Source organism: Columba livia, chromosome 8, assembly GCF_036013475.1.
Source record: "Columba livia isolate bColLiv1 breed racing homer chromosome 8, bColLiv1.pat.W.v2, whole genome shotgun sequence".
NCBI lineage: Eukaryota > Metazoa > Chordata > Aves > Columbiformes > Columbidae > Columba > Columba livia.
The window spans coordinates 30050453-30065795 of NC_088609.1; the positions used below are offsets into that span (position 1 = coordinate 30050453).

Here is a 15343-nt window from a genome sequence, read left to right on the forward strand (position 1 = left end):
GATGATCCAGTGAAGCTTGTGTGAACACCAAAGGCTTCATTCAAAACCTATGCTTCTGTTAATTTTTCCCTCCAAGCCTTCTGCCTTGCAACCATAAAACACCTTCACCGTCAGCAGCAAACCCAGAACCAGTTCAATCCACAGCGCTACCAGGGTTTCTAGCATACGGATCACTGACTTGCCTAATCCTTTCTAAAGGTATATGCTCATGGGATGCAAGAAAATTGGAGGCAGAATCTCATCTACACACACAATCCCAGTGTTGCTCATGAGAGGTATCAGCAATACCCTCATGACTAGAAAAGCTGCAGAATATTTAAAAGCCAGGATGGAAAAAGCGCGTTTAATTAGTACAATACCAAACATTGTACAAAGATTTAACATCTGGCTTGTCAGGAGCAGAAAACAGATTCAGTGGCACTTATAGAAGATGCTATAAATTAAGGGCAATAGATACTGAATTAATTCAAAGAACACGTGAAAATGCACAAAGATAAAGTAGATCCTGATTATGTATTTCTGGACCTGAATCACCAGGTAAAAAGAAATAACTCCATGGGTAAAGTCAGCAATCACCACAGAATCAATAGGTGTCTGAGCCCGCACCAATCCATACGCAGCCACAGATTTCTCACAAAATATTAGCTAATATTGATATTTTTTAATAAAGTTTCACTTTACTATGTAATTAGTGTAATGTTGTAGGGGCTGTGTTTCTCGACAAAAGTACCAGTGCCTTGTACAGCACTTACTGGCACGTTAATAAAAACTGGACTACTTCTATTGAGCTCCATCTGCCTAACAGAGAAAAGCGTTCATCTTAATTAGGAAAATCTTCATAAAGAAATACAAATGCAGTTACTAATGAGCTGAAGGGAATAAATCTAGGACACTCAGGAACAACTGGTGTTTTACCGGGAAATGGAAGAATGAATATAAACCCCAAAACAGTTGTTAGCTGTCCAGTGATTGACTACAAATAGCAATAGATGTTGAGCTTTTAAGTGTTTTATAATGAAAAATCTATTTATTTCATTAAGGCTTCATGCTTTAGACCCTTGTTTTTCCAGGTAATAAAGCAGTCCTGGCTGACAATGAAACTATTTAAATCCTCTATGAATTAAGATGGACAAATCCATTAGCATTTTTTGAAGGAATTGCTTTATAAAAAGAAAGAATGGAAGCGACAAGCAATGGTTCAAGAAAGAATCTGCCATCGAGCACTTGAAAAATGGTCACCAGATCACTGCTCCAGGGAGCTGACAACTTTTTGCTGACTTCATTGGTGCAGCATTAGAGTCTATATCATCATGATAAAGACTATATGAGAAAGTAAACTACAATTTATTTTCGTCCTTCGGAATGTTTCAAGAGGCTTTATACATTTCCTCCGCCAATCTGAATCAGTTTTTCCATCATTTTCTTCAAAGAGTTCTGTAATTTAAATACATTGATATGACCCAACTCTGGTCATTTTCCTTTCAAAACAAAAATTAACTGATCTTCTAGAATTTATATTTTAGAAAAAGCATGTTAATACAAAGCACGGATGGGAAAGTACTTCCTAAATCCCTAAATCTAACCCCCTGTGTCAGTGTTCACAACTTCCCCATGAAAAACCACTTTCTGCAAATATTACCCAACAGTAGCTTTTATGTTTTCTCTGAATGGCCTCGATAGGAAAACTAATATGTATATGTAAGCAAATGCAAAAGTGGAAATAGCATTACTGTAATATTTAATTCAACTTCCAAACCAGAAATACAGCTTAAAGCTCTGACGTTCTGGCCGCTGACAGCTTTACTACCTCAATTCACAGAGAATATCACCAAACAATAGAAATTGCAGCTACTTGAGCGTCAGAGAATGTAATTTCATTTATTCATTTCAATGACGTTTTTACTAGGCTACAGCTTCACGTGGATTAGTCAGCCACATCAAAACCCACATATTGGCTGAGGTGAAGCTGTGATGACTGCAGATGTCTAACAGTGTCAATCTGAACTTTAGAAGAATATAATTTGCTAGCTCCAAATGACAGAGATATAATATAGGTCTCGTATATCTCCGAAGTAATAAATAATTAGTGCGCAGAACTGAGGAAGACAGCAGGTTGAGCACACCCCCAAATTCTGAACCTTGATGCAGAAGTCAGTGATCACAATGATCCATCTTTCTACCTTGAATGATAAAACAGCTTTCTCACAACCTAACACACAGCACCATCTGGCATGAACAGAGCAAACTAAGAACTTCTGGAAGAGAAGCACAAAAGCAATTTCGTTTCTTCAGAACTGTCCAAGATATTAACACAAATCCTTCAAAACCAGCCATTTGACTGCAAATATGGCTCAGTGAACCTGCCTGCTGTAGACACGTGTATAGGTAATAATCTCAAGAAGATGATGTTGAATTGAACTGAACTGTTTGGTTATGGGATCGGTGTTGTCAGAGTTAAGACAGAAAATTGTCTACCAAACTGGCTGAGTTTCAGCACAGTGCCTCATGTCTCTTAATGGGGATTTTGGGAACTCAGAATACATCTCCTCTGCAAAGCTCAGCAGGCTCCTGTCGGTAGCTATTTATAAAAAGAGTGACTACGAACACCAAGTTTAGCTGTGCTTTGAGCAGCGCCAGCACAGGCATCACCGGCTGTCTGCTGGGGCGCCTCGTCCCGCGGGTGCAGTGGGACAGGAGCAGCCTGGTCACACCGGCAGTGCCGGGAGGGGACGGGGAGCTCAGCCATCCCAGGCACCCCTTGGATGTGCTGTGCTGAGTGGTCAGTCTGAGGTGTTTGGAGTACAAACACACATGGAGCCTGCAGTCCGGATGACATGACACTGTCTCGCTGATATTAGCACAGATTTATTTTATCATCGCTTTTTGAAAGTGACTTTTAACGCAGACTGTTTTCTAAATGATCCTTAAAAGACACTCCTTTCTTCCACATCACCTTCACCTGAGGCAATAACATCCAGTAGCACTGATCTATTTGCTGCTAGTTTTCATTAATTTTACCCTCCCTAAGGGTGGTGCAGCTTTGGTGCCAGCTAATTAAAACCTATTTAGGGCTGTTCAGTGCACTTTATCAGACCAAAATTAGCTCTGCTGCTTTAATGAAGACTACAGTTTTCTCTGTTATTTCCAATTAAATGTTATATCATATTGCATTCTATTTCTAACACATGGCAATGGTATAGAGGGGCTTCATAACCACTTACCTGGATTGAGGTACATAAAAAGATGCCACATTTAATTATTACCTAATGTTTCTTTAAATTCCTTCACTTGACTCAATACATATTATATACCAAAACATTAGTGAAATAGTGGAAGAAGCTGCCAGCTTTATGCTCCCTCTAGGGAAGCACCAAGTAAAATGCATTCATGAAAAATTGTGCATGTCTGGTAATGAATATTATTTATGTACAACAATTATTCAAAGCAGATGAGCGTTCACTGCCTTGAACCCGAATGCTTCACTAATGAAGACTCTCAGAAAGAACATATGTCCCCCAGATTCATAACACCACATGCAAGGTTAATTCTGCAGCGTGGATAGCCCTTCTCAGAGGGAATTTTCTGCTGTTGTAGAATTAAAAAAAATACGCCTCATTGCGAAACAAAGAAACTTGTTTGTTGGAATTTAGAGGCAATTCTTGTTTCTTCCATGAAACAATGATAAACCCAAGCTGTGTGTTTTGAAGCTGCCCTCGGATGAAGCTCACACACCAGTGGCGCAGGAGCAAAGCTTTTCTGCAGCACATACCTGTTAGCTGCTTCTCAAAACATCCTTTAAAACCTGAACACCGGTAGGATGAAAATACTGAAAAGTCCCACTAATTACCTAAAAAATGGTACATCAAAGAGCAGGAATAGAAAGCTCATTAAAGGCTTGACAGACTAGAAATCTGTTGCAATCTTACTTTGCGTTAGTAGCATACATTGTACATAAGGACAGTATTTTAGGATTAAACTAAAATAGATGTGGTTACAATGCACTCAGTACGTTTTAAAATACGAGTTGGACTTGGTTTCCTTCCAGAATTTTTGCCGGGAACATGTTGAGACAGACCTCTGTTCAATCTAATATTGCAAGCAAGAGCTGATGTTTCTCTAAGGAACCAAAGGAATATTTGGCTGAGGAACCCGAATCTGTCTCAGCATCATAATAGTCTGGCACAACGTGCAAAACTCTTTCCATCACCCACAAATCTCTTATGCTCTCCCTTTACTGCTTTCACAAATACCTCTAACAGCCTCATGACCCTCCCTCAAAACAGCAGACGGGTCCTGTGAATGTGACACAAAATGCAAGTTTCCAGCTGAGGTGCCCGATTAGTAGGAAACTGCAGGATGTTCGCTTGTGATACAGAAGATGTTGGCTGGTGGCACATTGATTGTTTCCCTTGTTTCTGGCTGACAAGCGCACTAAATGATAACACCACCATTTACTATTTGACGTGGAAAAGTAGGACTAAAAATGAAAGGTGCAGTAGATACAAGGGTATTACCTGATTGCCATTGTGAGAAGCGGTGGGTTTTTTCATGGTGTTAAAAGGAATGCACGTACAAATGCAATGTGATGTGGGTCATGAGGCAGGCTCTTTACAATTTGTCCCATTCGTGGTGTGAAACTTTTAGTTGTTGTAATGGATTAAGGAGAAAGAAATTGGGCCACTTTGACATTAGGCTGCTTAAGAACTTTGTTCATAAGCACAAGGAGAATGGAAGTTCAATCTGCCTTTGATATACAAAGAAGCATTTGTATTGTGTTAATTGCATAATAATAAAACCTTAAGATGTGTTAATTTGTTGGAGAGGAATGAATTAGACTGGAGATGAGGATACTTTGACATTGGTTGATGAAAATTTTTGATAGGATACACTAAGGTCTAGTTTTACAATAAGGATGTTGACAAAGTATTGTAAAATCACTGTGACTTGGCTAACATGGAAGAATCATAAATATAAACCAATTTATGCTTCGTAATGCAATAATGTACCCATGATCACACATAGCTTGAATAATATGTAAACTATACGACCTAGATGTAAGAGAGATCAAGAACAGATCTTGTGTATTTTCTCTGTGAGACTCTGTTCATCAGTTTGTTCAGTTGCACTAAAGAAGTCACGATAACGTTGACACCTTTATGACACATAGGAGTTCCCTCCAACTCTAGAACTGCAGCAGCAACATGTGCACATGGTGAACAAGCTGAGGGGCAAGCTCTTATCTACATTTCAGTAGCTTCAAACAAAGGCAAAATCCCAACTTACCCAGTTAGACTTCACAAAGTGAATCAAGGAAGTTTGAGAGAACAAGCTCTTTACTTCAAAAGCTGAGTGAAAATTCAGACTGAGTTAAACTGCGAATATCTATGTTTTTAATTTTGTCAGAATAACTATGCTCCTTCACAACTGCAAATTCACGGGGTGCAAATTCACAAATTAATACTAAGACACAGCAATATTCTGGAAATTACTTCCTAGTTAGCTCTGGTGCTCTTCCATGCCCACACACAGGTGATCGGAATTTTTGCAGCTCAGTTACAAAATTCCACAATTCGTGGTCTTAATTCCACAAATCCAATTTCTGGTCTGAACATTCTAGACAAAACAGTGGCCCTCACACGTCCATTTCCTCACAGCCCCCACTTAAGCAGCATTCTCAGGTATGGAAAATAGAATTTCAGCATAACTCTGGTAAAAACCTAAATCTATTACTGCATCACTGATAATCCATTTTCACCAAGTAACAGAAATAATGTATAACACTGAGGTTTATGTTTGAAGAGAAGCTACAGTGCACCTCAAGATAGAAGAAAATACAATATCCAGACTTATCCTTTGGTTGTGCATTTGGAAATGTTTGGGTAGCATAATCTTCTTCAAATAAAATGTCAATTTAATCAATAGTAAATTGAGCTGAAAACAACGCACAGCTTTGAAAACACTTCAGGAAGACATCCAATATACTTGGGACTCAAGCCAATGGAAATGGAAAGAACAGAAGGTAGCGTAGGTGGGGTAAATGGGGCCTAGCTGCTGCCTCATCAAGCGCTTATAACAGTCAAAACCACGTAACAATCCATTAAAAACGTATCTGGGGACTCATTTAGCAGCTGGCATCCGGCACGGACTTCTCTCATGTATCTTTTGTCAAACATTATAATTGTTCTTCACAAATAGGACTTACCGGTCTTTTCCCGTCTCCTTCTTAAACACCGCATCACAGTAACTCATGCGCTTCTCTGTTGTCACGTAGATTTGGGCAGTTGGGTAGCTCTCCACAGTTCTCTTTAGCATGTTGTACACGATGCCATTTCCATCCTTCCTCATGTTTCTAAAAGGTCCCCAGATCACATAAACAGTGTTGTTGGTTTCTTTGAAGAAGTATTCAGGATTCTTGAGTAGGAGAGGCACGCTTGTGTGAGAGACCACTCTTACGGTTGTCCTCTTCCCAACATCCTCCTCATAGCCCTTGGTGGGAGCATTGTTCATCCTCCATATGCAGGAGGACTTGTCTATCTCAGCTCCCACCTTCTGGCCAGCCATCTGTCCCGAGTTTGAAACAATGGCACAGAGGTCACAGTCAAGTTGTAGAGGCTGGAAAAAAAAAAAAGAAAACAAAAATATATAGCAAGTCTTTATCTATAAAACACGAAGATTGAAAATTCAGCTAAAAGGAAAACAAGCACAGCCCAACAAACTGACAGCAACGCTTCTCTTTAAAAAAAGAACTTTAGCCATCCCCATGTGGTAGAGCCCTACCACTACAAAGCACTGAAACACAATCCTTTTTAGAGAAACAGATGGCAGTTCCAATATTTTTCTCTGTTCTCCACCTTGCGAGGTCAACTAGAAAAATAATCATTCATTTTTTCCGCCTAAATGTTACTCTTTCCACTAGAAAACAATAAAAGAAAGAAGCAGTAGAAAACAATATTTAGATCAATTCCTTTTTTTCTTTTAACAAGATGTTGTCAGCAATAGAAAAAATAATGCTGGAACTTTAACTGTACAGTGACTGTGTTTATGTGTCTGAATGAATTGTTCCCAAATATGTGATAGAGGTCAAATGAGATGTAACTCTAAAAAGCAATGAAAAGCACGAAAATCCTGCATTTGGAAAGGAGATTTAGACAAAGGAATAGGGTGTTCTGTCTGGATAATGGTTCTGATCCATAAAAAATGAGAGGCAGATATAATGGTGACATGTGAACCAGTAACGTAACCCTGGACAAACTGAAGTCAAAGACAGTGTTTCCTCAGTGTGTCCTAGGGCACTATTTCTCCAGTATGAATTGAAAATAGGAACACTCACCTAACAAAGATACACAGATCTCTCTCATGCTCCATTTGTCAGACTATACATAGTAAATGCATTTTGGTTCTTTTTTAGCAAGAGTAAAAGGAAAGGCCCTGTATTTAAGTTGGATTGTATGAAAAGTTTGGCTAGAAACCTAAAGCAAATGAAAACTACATCTACCAAAAAAACCTACAAAAGACTGTCTAGGCCACAAATCATCGACAATTTTTTGTACAGTCACAGACTTGGTCTTCTGCCACGTTCCCATCTGGAAAACAGCGACTTCAGATCAGTGTTTATTAGGAATAACTAATCTGATGTTCTTTGGACATTTAACCTGACAGGATGCTAGGTACTTTTCTGATCAGACCTGTCATTACTTCCCTTCAAAATCACACCTCATTTAGCTGACGTGGATGAATATCCTGACTACATTTGACCACTATAACCTTAGGACATGGTGCCTGACAAAACATCACGGTTTTTTAATACATATATAATGGCGGATAATACAAGGACAAGAGATAAACATCTGAAAAGAGCCAAATTATAACAGCTAAAGTATCTCATCTTTGGGTGACAAATATTGTACTGAACTAAAATACATCCTACAAGACTTTTGCAACAAATCTCACAATTGCAAAGGTTTGATTTCTCTCTGTGAGTGATTCATGAAAACGCTCTTTCCTCATCAGGAGTTAAAGATGCCTGACTTCATGCAAAAGCATTGGCAACATTTCCTTTGCAGAACACCGTGTATGTTTTTACAGCTGTTGTAGTTTTAGAGAGCTGTCCTGCATAGCTCTTTGACAGCAGGGGTAAAATCCCAGGAGATGCAGCTGAACACTGTCTTTCTGTTTACTGCTTAGTTACAGAAATCCTCTCTAAGATACATTATGAGAACATGGCTGGGTGACCTAAACAAATCCATAAGCATAACTCACGTCTTAACATGAAGTGAATTGTTGAAGTCCCAGTAGATTAATTTATAGCTTTCAGGGTGAACTTTCAAACTAACAAATACTGAATATGAAACTGCTAGATAGGAAAAGCCAATTTGGTCAAGAATCCGGTCTCATTTAAATTTGTCTCAACCTCAGTGTTGGTTTATTTATTTTTTTTCCACAATATTCTACCTCCTCCATTAAAATAGAGCTGCTCTCTTAAATTTGGAATTGTTTGATTTTCTGACCTCAGTTAGAAATGCATTGCACATTTTCTATTCATTGAGTGTAACTGTTCTGCTCGAATAAACTGAGTACACTCACTCTTGCAATTGTGTCCCCTGGTTTTCTAGCTCTTTTGTTGTGATTCATTTATCTTGTTCCAATTTATAAAGCACTTTCATAATATTGAATGCCTGGACTAGGTCAACATATAATCTGTTCTTCTTCAATAGAGGCAGAGACTTAACCCCTCCGAGCCCTACCTCAGAATAAATGTTTTTACGATGTAGAGAAATTTCACGTGTCCTAATACGCTTATTTCCCAACAGAGATCCCAGAGGGAGTAAGGAGCCTGACTGACAGACATCCCACTGACTCCAGCATCATTCACTGACCACAGTATCTTTTTGCATTGTATCTTCCAAAACACATGAGGAAACATGCATCAATATTCACTCATTGAACCCCCACGTGGAGACAGGCCAGCAACTTGCTGTCTTGATTTATAAGCATCACAGACAAAAGGGGTAGTTTCAGTAATCCACATACAATAGCTTTCTCATTTTCCTCATTTGACACGACATTCCTGTTTATTACATGCTAGCTCAGGTATGGCTGTCCCATGACTTTAAGACTCAAAAGCTGCTCAAATGTAGCTCGTCTGCCAGACGGCTCCCACGGGAGCTATTCAGGCACAGGATTTGGGTGCCCAGCAGGACTGGAACTGGGAAGCACCTGGGTAGCTGTGGCTGCTACTTCTGCTGCTGAACTAGGACACAGCTGCCAGCTTGCTATGACCCTTGAAGGGTTGGAGTGATCTCACCCCCTACTCTGGCATTCTATTAATACATCCCTCACACCTCTTTCCCATAGGTGTTTTCTGGCTGCGAGTTGCCCACGACAGCCGCAACCTGTATGAGAAACTATCACTTTTCCATTTAACTTGCTGTATTGTTTCTATTAAGGACAAACAGAAGCAGAGAGACAATTCTTACACACAGAAACTGGAATATAGAGAGATGAAAACTGGAGAATTAGAGAAAATGTGCCTTCTTGGTGATCTGTTTTGCAGTTAACGGTAACTATTTACAGGTGTCCACATCACAAACATCCGGACAACAATGAAATGTCATCCCATCAGTAGCCATATCAGAGAAACAACAATGGTTCTGGCAGGCAGTCCAGGCTGCCCTCTCATCTGCAGAGAGGGTACAGAAGCCATGGGATTGAAAGAGATTGACAGGACCATACGGAAACATGTGTTCTTACTGTTATTCTCGCTGGACCGAGAATGTCAATGAAGGGTTTACCTGTACCTTTCACAAGATCTTTATTCACTTGCATTATAAATATATGAGCTAAATTAGAAACAAAACCAACCAAACAAAAACCACAATGGAAAAGAGAACCGTTCACCTTTTCTTCTCTTTTCATGTGTTTAGACACATATTTCACTTCTACGCGCCATGGGGACCGAGCTATTACTGCTTCTAGAAAATTATTCATTTTGTCACTGACCAGAAGGACGTAGAAGTCCCCAGCAGAGCAGCTGGGCACGATTCTGACAAATTGTCCCATCCTTTTTCCTGAGTGATATATCGGAACTGTTGAGGAGCGCTTATATTTTAATCAGTAAAGAAAATGAAATGTCTGACCTTTCCATTTCCTGTGCAAGCTTACAGACAATAGAAAAGATAATTAAAACTGTGAATTAGAACTTGCAAAACAGTGCTGCTTCTCTAGCGAAGAGAAATAGCTGTGCAATAAAGGTCACTTATCAAACAGTTCTAGTTATTAAATCTTTGCATTTAGCACTGAAGTGGCTTCACAGAATCAAAGGTCAAATCATTAAATAACAAAACCAGTCAGAATTAGAAAAGGTCACAAGCAAATCTAAATAGAAGTAGGTCACAAAACATAACTCTTTCATGGAGTATTTTGATATTTGGAACACCGGTTGCTTTCCAATCAGAAACAACTCCCGCATCATTTTGAATGTCTCCGCCAAGAGACTGAAATTCCGGCTACAGGACCATTTGTATAGAAGGGTTTCCCAATGGCACAGATCCAGGATCACAGACTTTTCCAGGCCTGTAGGTCTGCTGAAGTCCCAAGCGTGGATGATCTCAGGCCAGGTCTCAACCCCTTGGCCAAAACTTCAGCACAAGTCTGTGTAGTCCAACAAAGCAACATCCTGACAGATCATTCACGTGCCGAGCTCCCGTCTTCACAGAGAATGCCAGATTCACTCTTCAGTTGGACCCAACCTAGCTCAGGACTTATGCAGATGTAATTTACACTAACGAAAAGCCGGATTTCTCTTGCGACTTCTGAGCGCTGGAGAGCTCACTCCAACCGCCAACTCAGCTCCACTCTGCGAATCCCACAACTAATCACACAGATAGTTGGGAAATTCGGATTAAACTTTCCCAATTGTTACTTTAACAATATGATTGTAATTTTGTAAATTGGACGCAATGCCCATTCACTACATAATGAGGCAATTATTAGCAGCTCGCCACATATTAATTTGCTCCTTTAATGTTGAAACAAATGAGGTCTTTTCTTATAATCATCCTATTTGAGTGAATTCTAACAAAGCCGATTGAACAAGGCTCCAGAGAGACTTTCTTTATTTCAATGCCATTTATTCTTCTACTCTTCTTGGATGTCTTCAGAATTTTAGAGGATACAACATTTATAATGATGCCAATAGGGAATAGATTTTGCCTTTATTCTTCTTGATGTTCTTTTGAGGTCTTTGAAATGAAAGGTACAAGAGAGGCATTAACCGTCTGGCATTGTTTTTATTGCTTTTCTCCACTTCACAAGCAAAAATGTATTTTAATTTTTCCTGTGTTTCAGTAATGATTAAGCAAGCTGGTTTTTTCTACACTTACTCGCTTTCTTCAGACCTCTGACTGGGAGGAAGGACTCGCCAGGCTTCTCTAAGACAAAATTCAGCACATTTAAAGAAAAGAAAGAGGGTACTTGTATGTTCACCCAGCAAGAGCTATGGTATATAAATCACATTCTATAACTAACATCAAGCAGTAGAGATAAAAATGATAAAAACCACAGGTCTGATTACCCTGAGTTTGCGGTTGTTCCCCCTTCTCTCCTGTGGTAGCGTTGTGGTTTTTTAATCTTCAGTAGATGATTTTGGTCCTAGCCCTCGGCATCACATCCCAGTAAACACCTCCGTCTTCATAAAATTTAATGTTAAGATTTCATAAAGGTTTTAACATTTTGACATTATTTTGAAATAAGCCCTATGTCAACATGCATCCCATTTCCAAATAAATAGAAAATGATCTGCTTCTCCATAAGACTGTTCCTGAGGCTGAAGTGCCGAGGATATTTTATTTAGATGCCTGTCACTGATATGTACGTAAGTGCTAGGAGGAAGTTTTATTTAAATTGAATAAATTGGAAGGGAATGCATAGGAGCCACGTAATGGGACTAATCTTGCAGTAAGAGACTGAATAAATAACCATCTCTAAAATTCTTTCTATATACACTCACCCAGTTGTTACAGAACTGTCATTTCCCTGATTTATTAATTCAGCTCATGTCACAGCTCCTTAAAAGGGTTGTATCAGAACGGGTATCTTGTGGATTCCTGATGTCAGTGGTAAAGAGACAGCCTGGACTTTGGGCAGAGGTTAGAACTTTTATGCCAGCGTCTCCAGCACTATCTAAACTTTAATTTGGCATGTGTATTTTTGAAACATTTTATCTTTCTTTCTCATGGAAAGGGGAGAAAAAAAAATACACAAACCCAAACCTTCTGAACACGAACCACAGTGCAAAGTGATGCAGTGCCATCTTTCTCACTTTCCAGACAGCTCCAGTTGCTCTACGCCAGCTCGTACCTCTTTCAAGATACAGCAGAGCAAATGCTCACCAGAATGTTGTTGGTTTTGCTGCTGCTATTGGGAGCAGTATAGGCAGCTTTGCAAAAAAGACAATCAAATATATCTCATGACACTCAGAGCTGAAAAATAAATGCCTCAAATGTATATGAGAAAACTCTGAGTAGCAAGAGAGCCAAGTATATGGCCTATAAAGAAGAAAACAGAAACGCAGGTCTTTTTATGTATTTTCCTCTATTCTAATATAAAGTAAAAGTTGAAAAATCAAAGATAATACCTGTCTTGATAGTCCCATTAAATAAAATTTTAGTAAAACCAAGTCCAGTTTGATCAAAATATTTTAACTATTTTTTTTAAAAAATCGTATTTAAATAGTATTCTACAATGGAATTAAAACGCTCCTTCAATTGAACATTTTTTTGTATTATAAAAAGGTTAACACATAGCAGTTCACATTAACAGAACAGTCTCTTTCATTTTTTCCTTTCTTCCTGAATTCCAGCTGAAACATCATTGAGGCTGATACCTTTTAAATAAGCCTACGCTGGTTATTTTCTTCTGGAATAACAAACTATTAAGAGATTCCCAATAGCTCTGTTGGCAAAAGTCTCAAAAATGGAAAGGTGGTAGGGAGTAAATAAGGAACAGGAGGAACTGTCCTGTGTCTACGTGGAGGGCCAGTGATGGAAGGAAGTGGCCAGATTCAGTGTTTCAAGCACAACGGCAGGACCCAGCGGAGGCAGAGCACTGGAGAACTGATGGTCAACAGCCCTGTGGGACTTCCAGCACTTAGACAGGGGCAGGTGAAGAAAGCTTTGCCCGGAGGTGTTGCCTGAGGGATGTGTGAGGATCTGTCTCGTGTGTGCACTCTCTGTCAGCTGCAATCTCATTTTAGTTTGCGTCTCAGGTGGTTGGTAAGTTTTCCTCTCCCAATGTATGAGGGCAGAAGGGATGTGCTCTTATTTACATGAAGATGTCACAAAAGGGGAAGGAAGTAAGTGGAAGCGGGATACAAAAGGAGAAAAGTGAACAGACAAAAATTAAACAGATTACAAAAAGGGAGGATATAATTTAGTGTTTAAAATAAAGACATATAAGGGGAAAGAGTATTTGAGAAAAAGTAAAATACTGATATACAGCCAGTAAGACAAACCATGATGCTTGGGAATGAAATCTAGCAAAAGAAAAGTTGGTTGGAAGATATTCGTTAAGGTGTAAACTAACTACTGTGAAAAAAGCTTTATCGGACATGTCAATCAAATAACTCAGCATTATGCAGACAGAATAGCTTTCTTCCTTTAAACTACAATTGCCCAAATGGAAAACAGGTACATTCGGTCCAGCACGCAGTACTACACCTTGTAGGTAACCAGAAACCCTGACGCCTGTAGACATACAGAACTCTGTGTCTATGGTTCCAGATCCACCTAATTAACATCTCTAAACTGGGGCAGGGAGGGGAGGAAAATAGATTCTTCTTTGCCATATAAAATGTCAAGCTAAATATACAAAGATGTCCAAGAACATATGTGGAAATGTGCATGTCAAACACAGTTGAGGATTGAATGCCTAATTGTTATGGGAGGGAGGCAAACTCCACTATGCACACCCTCACAGCAAGTTCACGAGGCGGGCACTAATGTAACATTCACTCTGAAAAGCATCCCATGACAAAATTAATTTCCCAGTTGCTTAAAAAGGAAAACAAAACAAACTACATTAATTCTAGAGTACACCTAATTTCATCCCAGTGGTTTAGCTGATGGCCATAAATAATGAGAATGTTTGAGATACTCCATCTATCACTCATTTGCAAATATACAACCTTTGAAACATCGTGGCTTTGTAACAGTTCAAAAGCTGGGAATTCTTCCAACCCAATGCTGCTTGCTGAATCCAATAAGTCATTTATCTTAACATCCGTCACATTGCTCACTTTCCCTTGTTACCACGTGATGGCTCTTGAATTATGTACACCACAGTTACCGGACAAACACAATTTACACCAGACACTGTCTATCAAGCTTCATAAACAACTCCAAATGCAACACAATAAGCTGATCTTAACTACGGCCCCCCTTTTGTCACTACTGCAAAACTGTATTTGCAACAGTATATTTGTTACCATCAAAAACATCGTCACTTGATCCAGCAAGTCATCAGTGTTGTAATATTTAGACGTACTTTATCTCCTGCAATTCTCTGCTTATATTGCATTTCTTTTCTGGTTTTTTTTTTTGTATGTAGCAATAAGGAAGATAAATTTGTTTCTTCTCTATACAGGCATATTTGCTCGGCAAACAATACAAACCACAACGAGGTAAAATGTCACTCACAACTCAAGGAGACATAAAAGGGGGAACGTACTGTTAGCACATGGACTGAATAGCGAATGAATGACAGTACGAAAGGACAAGAATAATTTCGCACATCCAGAAGCATGTATAGAAGCAGAGGACAGGTAACAGGTAACACAAAATCCTTCCGTACGGGGTGGACTTTAGAATGATGGCCTTCAAAGCAACTGAGGCCAAAAGGACTCCCTCCACAAAAGCTGGATTTTCCTTGCGAATAATAATAAGCATCTGTGCAAAAACATTAATGAGAATTCTTCAATATGACGTTGCCTATGAGAAGACTCTTTCTAAGGAATTCTTTGTCACATAGGCAAAACATTAGTTACCCTGTAACCGCTGACTTTAATTTGTATTTATTATAAATACCCACAGATGGCAGTAAAGTATATAATGTATACAGCAGATCTGTTACAAGTTTGCTTTCTCTAATAACCTCTTATTATCAGCACTCACCATTAATCATGGGCCATTATCTAGGAACGTATTTGGCTGAACCACAGATGCAGGAACGCCTGTTAGGCCTCTAATCTAAATACATTTGAAAAAAATAACACTCACAAAACACGGGCCTTCTAATATGAAGTTCACATCTTATTTCAGGTCAATTTATTTGGGATCTAACCTGGGGA

The 15343-nt window shown here is 39.2% G+C and overlaps 1 protein-coding gene across 3 annotated transcripts in view; it reads right to left on the reverse strand.

Moving 5' to 3' along the window:
• ST6GALNAC3 (ST6 N-acetylgalactosaminide alpha-2,6-sialyltransferase 3) overlaps positions 1 to 15343 on the reverse strand; it is a 238358-nt gene that overhangs the window by 70965 nt on the left and 152050 nt on the right. For all 3 annotated transcript variants that reach the window (XM_065071333.1, XM_021295117.2, XM_065071334.1), the window contains exon 3: positions 6203 to 6612. In XM_065071333.1, coding sequence (XP_064927405.1) covers positions 6203 to 6612 — 410 coding nt within the window. The remainder of the gene's footprint in view (positions 1 to 6202; positions 6613 to 15343) is intronic.